The 12,020-nt window shown below is 33.4% G+C and overlaps 1 protein-coding gene across 2 annotated transcripts in view; it reads right to left on the reverse strand.

Moving 5' to 3' along the window:
- Nucleotides 1-12,020, reverse strand: part of Rasa1 (RAS p21 protein activator 1) — a 79,725-nt gene that overhangs the window by 3,656 nt on the left and 64,049 nt on the right. Inside the window, exons 19-25 of one of the 2 annotated variants that reach the window (XM_035440484.1) lie at nt 11,207-11,322; nt 10,143-10,229; nt 8,452-8,519; nt 6,550-6,638; nt 5,472-5,549; nt 3,949-4,083; nt 3,030-3,154 (exon numbers count right to left, since the gene is read on the reverse strand). In XM_035440484.1, coding sequence (XP_035296375.1) covers nt 3,071-3,154; nt 3,949-4,083; nt 5,472-5,549; nt 6,550-6,638; nt 8,452-8,519; nt 10,143-10,229; nt 11,207-11,322 — 657 coding nt within the window. In that variant the 3' untranslated portion in view covers nt 3,030-3,070. Of the gene's footprint in view, nt 1-2,004; nt 3,155-3,948; nt 4,084-5,471; nt 5,550-6,549; nt 6,639-8,451; nt 8,520-10,142; nt 10,230-11,206; nt 11,323-12,020 lie in introns of those variants that run through there. The other variant, XM_027401780.2, reaches the window with a different exon arrangement.

The following is a 12,020-nucleotide window of genomic DNA, read 5'->3' on the forward strand; positions in this document are numbered from 1 at the left end:
AATTATGAATTACTACTAGCTGTAGAATGTATTGGGCAGTTATTTAGTGCTTAGGCACTAACTTTTATTCTAAGCAGTTACTGACATCTGGGTTTAAATAAAATATAATTTTTGAGTCTAGATAAAAATCTTAAATTACTACAGATAAGTGGTAGCAAATTATATATTCACTCTTATCATTAAATGATCATATGAAGTGAATCCATATAAAGTAGGCATTATGGTCACTAGGAATCTGTAGATGAGATACATTCAAAAGTTTAAAAATGAAATAAGTTAATATAAAAATCCACAACATGGAATTCAATTTAGGTATACCTCTATTTTTTTCTATGAGTAAATTATACCTCAGTGTGTTACTTTCCCAAGTAGAGAATGGGGAAAAGGATGATGCCTACTCCTGGTAGGATTATTCACAGCAGTGCTTGGCATGCTAATATGTTTGTTGTACATTAATACTGTCTTAATGTAGTTAAGTGGTAGATAATACAGTTAGGACCAAATTGCAGATAGGTATATATTATCGGGCAACTGTTTTGTTTTTTGGACTTTTTTTTCCCTCCCTCCCGCCCCCTGAAAACTGGCTTGAAGAAATTCAGAGAAACTCAACCACCTCAAAAACCTACCCAGCTTTATATATTCCATTGATATACTTCCCAGGAGGGTAGGTAACATTTTAGTCTATCTTAAAATGTGGTGTTATTTATGTTCATGTTCATCTCTATATGCATGTTCATCTCTAGCAATTACTTTTATGGCTTGAGTTTCTGGTTTTCTTTCTTGTTCTGGAATAAAATTGATGAAGTGTAATGCTTTATAATAGAATAAAAACCAAAGCTTATATGCCCAAATAAGTTAAGGCAACATGATAGATTATAGACTGAATTGCAAATGTTCACAGTGTGTCTCCTTTCTCTTTCAGATCTCTAAAGTTTAGCATCAGAGCAAAGCCCACATGTACCTCCGAAAATTTTCTACCCAGTCCCATTAGAAAAAAAAAAAAGTTTGAAAGATTTTATTTATTTTACCTCTAACCACCTAGTCACTGCAGGGCCCACGAAGGTAAGTAACAAGTTTGCCACTCCAGTTTAGGAGAAACATGTCAGTTAAACAAAAAAAATGAGGATAGGTCTTTCTGATTCTTTTAAAATAAATGGTAAAAAAGGAGAAGCATGTCAGGCCAAGGAATGGCAGATGCCAGCATGGCTGAACACTCAAGTACAATTGGTGAGGATCAACTAAAATGCCTTACGTTAGAGTTTGGACCTTCACCTATTTTTGAAAATCCTTATCTATACTAACCATTCTATAGCCCTTTCACCATATTACTAAGGAAATGAGATGAGTCACTATCATTGCACAGCCAATAAGAACCGGTACTGTTATGGGTTACAGAGAGACAGGGACTGCATCGATCACAAAGCCAAGAAGCACAATTTTTGTTTTGTTTTGTTTTGTTTTGTTACCGAAGTTAATCTGATTAAAGCTATTTAAGGATGGTAAACTACCTTTATGGCTGATTTCAGCCCCATATTTAAGCTAGGGAAATCTCTCAATGGTAGTATCAAACACCTTTCTAAAGAATACATTGAGGCCTCTTCAGTTTGTTCCTCAGCAAAGGGAGTAAACCTTTGGTTACTTAACATCTTTCACTGTATACAGTATCTCTGAGGAATGTAATCAAAAGGTTTTAGAATCTAGGCCTTCAGAAAAACATTTTTAGTGAGGGAATGTTTTATTAATATTTTCCTTAATAGTTCTTTTTATTAATACCTTGGTAGTTCTTTTTAAACAATCAAAAAAACTATTTTGATTACTAAGGATAATCTGCTACATGTTGTTTTTTAAGTCTTGTCTTAAGCACAAGACATGTTGCTTAACAAGTTGTACATTGAGTGAATAAATGAAACAATAAAAATCTTCCTGGGCCTTGTACTGGTACTAAGGTTTCAACTGTCCCTAAAAGCAGAAGAAAACTATCATGAAGTTAAATAGTAAGCTGACTAATTATGCAAGCTATCCCTCAGTTTATTTTAACTTAACCTTTGTGAATACTTCACAAAAATACAAACACAGGAACAGATGAAACTATACAAACTAAATATCCAGCAGAAAAAAACAAATACAAGTTCAAAGACATATAAGTTGTTAAGTGGCTGATGAGGTTGTCTGTCTAATCAAAGCAGTAACAAAGTCATCATAGAATAGACATGAGTATTCTAGCAGTTTGCTTAAACATGAAAGACATCTGTAATCTATAAAATGGTCAAATGGGTAACATGCATTGGCTGGTACAATGACCAGTAATATTTATTGAATTTAAACTATTTACTGTTGTAAACATTTTAACAAAACCATGAGATCTAAGTACAGTCTTTTACAATTCCAACAAAATAAGTGGTATGTTTAAAAAATAAAGCTGATGAGCATAGATTCATCCATTCTATATATTGTCTTTCAACAGTTCCAGGAAGAATAGCACAGTATTTTTTAAAGGTATACAGCAAGATTGTTCCTATTATAATGTCAAACTCTGGAAACTGTAAATACAAATAAATTCAGTGAACAGTCAAATGGTCATATTCTTAAGAAGGAAGAAATTACAGTAAGAAGAGTCTGCAATCCAGTTAAAAATTCTGTTGTCATAATAGGATGCATTTTCTTGTCAGTCAGTTTCATAGTTCCTTTTCCAAGAGACAGCAAAACTTTGGCAAATGGATATACTGAAAATATATTCTCAAAGTTCAAGACAGCTTTTTTTTTTTTTTTTCTTCCTTTTTTTGTGAAAGTTGATCTGTACACCAAGGCTCAGAGTTTGGTAAAGATTCCATGTGGAAAAAGTGCAAGTATTCTGCACAGATAGCTTACAAAGGTTCTGGCAGTGCCAGCAGAATCTTGGGCTTTTGTTTGCATAGCTCACACATCACTGGAATGTGGAAAGGTGGGTGTGCTATTTTTCTTTCTCTCTGTCTTTTTTTTTTTTTTTTTTTTTTTTTTGGCAAGAGCAAAGACATAGTGATGTGAATTACCATGTTGCGCGTGCTGAATCCATGCAGAACACACCAGGCTGCTACCTGACATCATTGGTTTTTGTATACTGGTTTTGTTTCTGTTGAAGCAGTTCTGTTATAGCCAAAAGCTTTTTCAGTACATGCTAGGCACAAGGAAAAAACAATGAGAGGGAAAAAAAATCACTAAGCAAAGTTTCTAGATAGAAATTTGGATTTAATAAAAACTACATCAAAGCAATGGGATTCTTAAGGTACTAGCATTATACTCATTACTAAAACATGAGTTCTGATTACTTAAACTGAGTATTTTTAGTAGTAACCAAGATAGAGAAGCTCTATTTGTCATTATAAACCTTGGTAATAACTACTGTAATGTTTTCCAATTGGAACTCTATTATTTAGGCTATTTTCTGAACTTAAAATGAGAATTCATAATCACTTTTAATTTCTTTTTTGAAATCTCTGCCAGACAGTTCGCCAGTGCAGTGATAGCTGAAACCATGAAGAAATGAATCAGATTCAGGATGTGTGTATCTTGACTTATACTTCCCCTTATGTCTTTTCTCCCTGTTTAACTTCCTTAGCCCAAGAAAGACTATCTCCAATGACTTAATTAAAAAACTTTTCCAGGTATAGTCCTTATTTAAATAAACCCAACTTCATCTTTTGGGATGAACAGCAGAAATCTAATATGGACTAATTTTTTTTTAAGGTGTGAGCTACGATCCACACCGACTTAATCACTAATGAGGCATCATCTGTAGATATTCTTCAAATGTCCCATATAGTTCTCCTGTGTTTCAGAAGTAAATACGTTCATGTACTTGGTGTGAGAGTTGCTGAAGGAATAACATACCTCACTATTGACAATAACTCACTTGCCAGTTTTCCATGTACCATTTGTAAAGTATGAACATCACTGTTGTGTAAAACCTACCTGTTGTGCACCACGCTCATTACTGAGTGTTCTCAGTTCATCTGAATGAGCTACACAAATCTCATGCAGGGCTGCTAAGTCACGAGACAGGTCAGTTCTAGAATGTTCGGTAGTGTCCGGAAGTTCAGGTACATTCTTTAAGGGAATCATAAAACTGCATTTAGAAATAAAAATCCTGTAGTCTCTTCTAAATTCTAAATTTATCTCATTCTAAAATTATCCTAACTAGGCATTAAAACAATTTGTCTAAGAATTTTCATTCTGCTATATGTAGGTTTTAGAACCTCTATTCACAAGGAATCCAGGTTCCACACTTCCATAGGATGACAGTATCATGAGGTTTTTTTTCCTTTTAAATTTAGAGTGTATGCCAAATAAATTATATCATTGTTAATTGCTAATTTGGATTACTTAAATTTATATCCCTAGACCAAATACCACTAAGAATTGACCAGCATCTAAAGAGGCTACATTATGAAAATTTAATAAAGATTTACTTTATTTGCAATTTCTATAGGCTGCTCAAGATAAAAATGTGAATTCACTAGGCATTACAGTGTTTAAGGTTCATGGAGTAACTTGGCCATCATAATAAATATATAATATTAAATTATGTTAAATGCCATTATTATTTCAGGCCTTGAAGTAAAATTTAATGTGTGGTTTAATTAACCTTAGATGTATTCTACTTTTATAGTGCTTGTTACACATTTCTAAAAGTTGAAGAGCAATTTAATTTTCTGAAGTAAAGATAACTCAAATATGATCATGCTTTCCTTCCCAGAAGCTGAAGGTTAGTAGAAAGGACAAAAAAAAGTTCAGGGAAAACTTACCACCTATATTTTTTTTTATTAGAAATACACCTAATGGAAGATTCACAGGAGTTTACTTAGAATTTCCTATGAATACTTACTTGCCATCCCTTTGTCAAACTGGTGTGGTGGTAGTGAACATGTGCTTTGAACTGAATCACTGAATTGGAATATACTAATGTATTCTAAAACACAGACAACCCAGTATTCAACAATTCTGATGACATAAACCTGGCTCAACTCACACATACGTGCTACTTAAGAATTTTTTTCCTCTGTGTACACATACTACATCAAATTCACTCAGTCCTTGAAATGGTATAGAAAATTTAGTTTTACTATTTAGTATCTCAGAAATCATAAATAATATTCTTGAATTTTGTATTGAATTTATAAAAGCTAAAATGAGGCATAGTAATTACACTATTTCATCTAGTTCTAACTTTAGGTTCCAATCTAACTGGCTTCAAATCCTATTTTAGCTACAACTTAAAAAAAATAAATACAACAATAGCTAAAGGATAATGATCGAAAAGACTGTCTAAAACATGGCTGGTCAAAAGCCACAATGCTTGACATAAGCCATTTATACAAGAATAAGTGAAAAATTTTACATAGAAGATTTTATTTTGAAGGTCTGATTTTAAAATCTAAAGGTTATGCTTATATGGTTAAGTTCATTCTCAAAGAATGTGAAAATTATGTACATACCCCAAGTTCATCTAAAAACATGATCATGCGATGTTTATTGCTTTTGATAAATGGATTGACACCTTCCATATAAGGTTCCTAAAAAGTCAAAAACATAGGATTCATATGCCTTACAAAAACTACACAGGAGGGAAGAATTACTATATGAAATTTTGCTTTTAATATAAACAACTAGATGATAGAGATATTTAATAAAAAGTTTAAAATAAAAATCACTTCACATATAGCTTGACACACACAAATTGTCTAAATTGTTTATATGTACATTAGACTTTATTACAGATAAAATTATGAAGAATCGAACATATTGTAGGAAGTTAAAATACAATGAAACCATAAATTCCCTATGATTGCAGTGGGACAAAATATGCCTTGGGTTTCAGGTACATTCAAAAGATAGCTAAAATCCAAACCCACTATAGATCTGTTACAATTTATAGTTAGGGCAGTATCAACAATAAACCTCAATTGTGATGAGGTTCAACTGGAAATTCCAAAGATGCAGGCATGAAATTTCTAAGAAAAACAACGAAGAAATGCTCAGTATTAAGTACACTTGCTGCTCTTGGAGAGGACCGGGATTTGGTTCCCAGCATACATATGATGGCTCATAACTGTCATGTTCCAGGGAATCTGGTGCTGTCTTCTGGCACAGGTAGGCAAGAGGCACAGACTAGTGTACTTATATGCATACAAGCAAAACAGTCATACACATAAAAGTAAATAAATATTTTTTTGGAAAAAAAATTACTGTATTTGGCAAGAAATAATAATAGATAATTGCCTATTTAGGCAGAAGCCTAAATGTGTGTTTAATCACATCCCAAAGTTTATGACAAGTCTGAAAGAAATAGAGAATACATTACACATCTGAATATCTGACGACAGCATACTCCAACTAGTTGGTAAGAAAGTAGTACATACTTGAGTTGGGCAAGGAGTTAAGTTTGTCACATACTAAATTACAAGAGCAGGTAATTGTATTTTTACATAGTACACTGTGTTTTGAAGATTGTTGATTGTGAAGTAAAATAACCATTTAAAATGCGGTCAATTTTATGTATCAAAATATTTTTACCTTAGCTCCAAATTCCACAAGATTTGCTAAATTCTGCACAGACTTAGCCACTAATGTCAGTGTTCTTGCAGCAATAGGAGATGGGGAATCTAGAAGAGAATTAAGTACAAACAGTAACACCAACTCCAAAGGTACTTTCAGGTAAAGCATTAAAAATTTAGTGCGCTTTTAGTTATTCTTTACCATTAAATACTAACAATCCTTTACTCAGAATATACTCAGAATAGTCCTAAAAAATGCATGACCTAATTCCAAAGAACTTGAGTTAACCGGGAAAAAATTTGAATATACTTGTAAGTGCTTCTTGTTCTGTGAACTACAAACTGGGTAATCCCCAGTTGGCTGAGAATATCTCAAAAAGCTGTTTTATGGCTAAGAAGACAGTAATTCTACAAAACTTTCGGGACAATTCACAAAGCTAATTTCAACCCACTTAGGGGAGCATTTTACAGTCTTAGCAATTCCCTACTCCTAACATTTGCAGGCTAGTAACTACATATAGTTCCCTTAAAGATCAGTTTTTGAGCTCATGAAAAACATCTCTGTAGAACATAGAAAATGGAATGTAAATGAAAAGTATTTGTATCTACGAAACAAACTGACACGCCCCTTCCCCCTCCTTTTTTAATCTCTTGACCTATGTTGATCTCAGACTCACTCCAAAGACAGACAACCTTAGATTTCTAACCTCCTCCTCCCCTTTCTCACATCCAGGTACCAGGTACCAAGGACTGATTGAACCCAGGGCCTCACATATGTTCTGCCAGTATTCTACCAACCTAGTTACATCCCCAGCCCAAAATAATAACAGCAACTCATAATATTCTGGCTGTTTAGAGTATACTGTAAAAATTTAACTCAAGTTTAAATACTGTTGAAGTGGCAGTTTAAGCCACTGTTTGGGTAGAACTCTCAGAACAAAATCTAAGCCTTTCATTCAATTTTCTTAAAAAAAAATTATATGTATTTGTATGTAGCTACGGTATGTGCAAGGGTGTCTGATGCCTTGGAGCTATAGATTTGTCGGTTATGAGCCACCTGACAAGGATGTTGGTTTTCTTAACTACTGACACATGTCACCAGCCCCAGTCTTTTATTCTTAATATGCATGTATTTAATCACTTCAGTAGTAATGAAAATTAGAGGAATGTGATGAGTATGAAATAAGGTTGAAAAAATGGGGTCTTTTGTTTGTTTTGAAGATCCAGGGAACTCTTTCAGACAACTTTCTGCATGTGGGTTCATACCATTGTGCTGAGTGACATGGTTTAGCTAAGTAGTCTAGGCTTGCCTTGACTGTTCTTTGTGCCTTAGCCTCCTAAGTTCTGTGACTACATAATACATTCCCAGCTCAAATCATTTTTAATACAGCTTTGAGCTTCAAATTATTAGTATAAAAATGATCGTTTCCTTCCATTAATATTGATTGGCTCATTATGATATTATAATTTTCTTAAGTTTACAAATCTGAAAACTTCCATAATGGACAGGAGGACTTCCTAACCTGCAAACACTGGGAGTGCAAGAGCCAGCAAGGTATCTCAGTGCTACCAAGCCTGGTGGCCTGATTTGAATGCTAGCCACTCACACAGTGAAAAGACAATCATCTCCCAGAAGTTGTTCTCTGACCCCTGTATACGTATCATGACAAGCAAATGCCTGTACGCATACACTTATGTGCTTAAAAAATATAATGCAAACTTTTTAAATAAAAGTCACAAGGCCAGAAAAAAAAATCTAACATCTTTGATATTAAAAGAATAAAAAAGCAGGGAATAGTGCTTTAGTGCCCTTTATTTGTGTCTTAGTTTTTTAAATTCTGACTTAAAGTGCAAGTATTTTTTTTTTTTAATAACAGTACTGAAGCTTTTCCCATTCCAAAGTGTACTAAAAGGTAATTACCTGAAATGATATTAAACATCCGAGGACTCAGGATAGCAGGGCAGATAAGCCGAAGAAAAACAAAACCACTAATTGAAAGGGAAAATTGTTTTAGAAAACTATGTTTAAAATGCAAACATATAAAAATTAAACTTAGAACCATGTTTATTTTCAACTTGAGGAAGCCAGATAAAGTCATTAAGAAAGCTGTTAAGGCAACCATAATTTCAAATTTCCTTTGGAAGTAACCTTGCACTTACTCTCTTAGCTGCTTATTGAAGATTAGTAATTTGGATTTTTTGTTGTTGTTGTTGTTGTTAGAGGAATCAGTATATTAAAACACTGAGAACAGCTACAAGATTATGAGGATTTGAATACACATTTTACATATCAGTAACAGTTCTATAAGGTTCCAAATTACCTACTTTCTTGCTTGTCTTTCAAAGTTTATTTAATGAATTAAGATAGTTGTATCAATATTGCTGACAAGTTATAAATATTGGAATACACTGTAACAATTAATGAGTCCTTGACAAATTACAATGCACACAACAAACACTTGAAAGTTCTATCATTAATGTAAGCTCATAAGGATATCCTCCTCTGCCTTTTTCAGTCAGTAGTATTAAGTATATGTTGTTAATAATTAACCTTGACAAGCATTAGTCCTCACAGTTTATAAAATTCCTTCTATAATTACTTACAGAAATTAATAACTTAACCTTTTTTATATTTCTTCTTAAAGAAGTCTCCTAGATAAGGTTTACTTAAAGTATTTTAATACTTAAGGTTTACTTAAAGTATTTTAATACTTAACTAGAAATCTGAACTGGCAATTAATGAACCATTAAATAGTGAGAAAATATTTCTCAACTTTAAGGTGATTTTAAATTAAATTACATGACTGCTACACAATTTAAAACTAAGGAAGAGAAATTGACTTTAGGTATGAATAACTTTTAAAGCACCTTGTCACATTAAATCCAATTAGCAGATTCCCTGTTGTATTAGTTTAACAGAACAGTTTAAATGTCCATCACACAACAGCTTAAATAGCATGTTTTAATTTTTCTTTCTTCCTACAGTTCTTCAGTGTGTCTTAGTGTAGAGTTTTATTTAGGGTAGAATCAAATCCAGGCCCTCTTAGTGTTAACCTAGTGCCTTATCTCAGGGCTATGCCCTTAAGCCACTAATAGAAATTCTGTCTGCAAGAAAAGTAGAAGCCTGCTAACAAAATTGACATTATAAATGTAAAAACACATGTGAAGTGACTGGTAATATGTACTTTCCAAAATTACTAGAAAACTGTATTTGATACATTTCTACTAAATTTCTAGTCACTTTGTAGTGGCTGAGATATGTTTAACAAAATCCTTGAACAACAATCATATTGGGTGGTCTTAGGAGTTTTGCTTTGGTTCTTCTGTTTGGTTCCTAACTTAACTAAATTTGCTTAAGTCCATATATGAGCTCTCAAATTTCATTAGCTGCCAAAGCAGTTTCTAATGTGATAAACAGACTAGATGAGAGCTTCAGAACTAGACGGTATGATTGGAGATTAGCCTGGTATTAAAGATGTTAAAAGACAATTAAAACCTAGATGGTTCAACTACTGCACTTTTCCAAGCACTAATTCCTCTATCTCTGCCTACATACACAAATCAGTGTGTGCTGCATACAATGACTATGACAAATGAAAGAGTGACTCTTACCTAACAACTCTTGTTCTCATGGTGTTATTTGTAGGCCACTTACGCTGAACAGATTTCTGTAAACACCCATAAATATATCTCAGTGTCCTGCCAAAATAACATAAACATCTCAATACAGAAAGTAAATATCATAATGATAATCTACTGGCAACCAAAATTTTAATCTACCCAACCAGTATACCATATGTAATCTACCCAACCAGTATACCATTTGACCTGTTCATCTCAAAAAGGTATTTTGCCAAAACTAACGAGAGGGACATTTAGTAAGAGGTGTAGAAACATAATACAGTAAGTTTGGCTCCATTGATTTTAATTTCTGTGTTAATGAAAAGTATAAAACAAGTTATTAGACATGAAATACAGAGGAATTAATGTGGCACGTGTTCTATTATTTTGACTTCTTCCATCTAAACAAGTGAGTTTATTCATACTGACTTGTAAGCAGACATGACACTGGTATCTTGTGTACCTATTTGACTTTGTTTTTTGTTTCCTGGGTATCTAATGTTAGGCAAGACTAGAAACTAGATTTACAGATATTGTCCTCAGATCTGACTCATTATTCTTTCACTCCCTAAGCTACAATATAAGCCAAACTTACTCAGTCCATATAAAAATAGTTTAATTTGTAAATGTATATGTTTTTATTTTCCGGTTTTGGAGACAGGAGCTGGCCTACACTCCAATACTGGGAATATAGGCAGGTACTACATTATCTCTATTTTACTCAGGCTGCTTTAGCAGTTATTTCACTTGTTTACTCTTTTTTCCTTAAACATAATTCATCTTTTTTTTTTGGGGGGGGGGTTCACACGGTTTCTCTGTGTAACCCTGGCTGTCTTGGAACTTACTATGTAGACCAGGCTAGTCTCAAACTCAGAAATTTGCCTACTCTTGCCTCCCAAGTGCTGGGATTAAAGGCACGCACCACTCGCACAAAGTTCATAATCCATCGTTTAAGTATTAAAAACCTGATTATATCAAAGAAAGCATTCATTAAAAGAAAACTTAGAAAACACACATTAGTCAGGTTTTTTTTTGCAAACAATTTGACAACTTACGGTGGGAGTATTTCTGAAGCCATGAATATTTTCTCCACAAGCTCTGAAAGTATGTTCAATAGGTGTGCTAAATTAGTGTTCACATCTTCATTCTTTTCTAACTTTGATGGACTTAACTGCAGGAAGGAACAAACCAATACAAATTCATTTTGGTGATGATAGCTTCAGATAAATTGTGGTAAACAAGCAGTTATTTTTTTCCAAGCTGTCAACTGTTCCACACTCAAATTCAATAGGTTTGCTTAACACCCATTCCCAGTTAATCTACTCAGTTCTACTTATCTCAGGGAAAATAAAACAAAACTTTTTAATGAGGTTCAAAGTAGGGGCTAAGGAAAATAGTCAAAATGTTTAAGTAGGATGGTGAACCTTTCTCAGAACTTTTCAAGTTCACCCCACCCCCAATCTATGTGTTCCGATCTGCCAGAGGTAACTACAAATCTGAAGGACTTTCATCAGCTTTTGTCAATTTTCATAGTAAGTAATAATGGGATTACCTATTGACAGCTCCAATTGTTAACAAAAGTTATTTCCTTATTTTACTAACACTGTATCCAGCAAGCCTAAACATGTAAACTACCTTCCTTTGTAATTGCTCTGTAGCATCCATGAAATAGAATAGTTATGTAAGCATGATTTATGACTGTATGGTTGCATATAAACTCACACTGAAACTTAATCATCTTCAAAAGATTATTTCATTTTCTTTTAATCCTGATCTTCTACAAAACTACCCATAGAGCCCTCTAAGGAAAAGATGTTACATTTTACAAGGCAAGCATCCTTAGGTGTGACATGGGTGTCAACATGGCAC

Source organism: Cricetulus griseus, chromosome 2 (assembly GCF_003668045.3).
Source record: "Cricetulus griseus strain 17A/GY chromosome 2, alternate assembly CriGri-PICRH-1.0, whole genome shotgun sequence".
Classification (NCBI taxonomy): domain Eukaryota; kingdom Metazoa; phylum Chordata; class Mammalia; order Rodentia; family Cricetidae; genus Cricetulus; species Cricetulus griseus.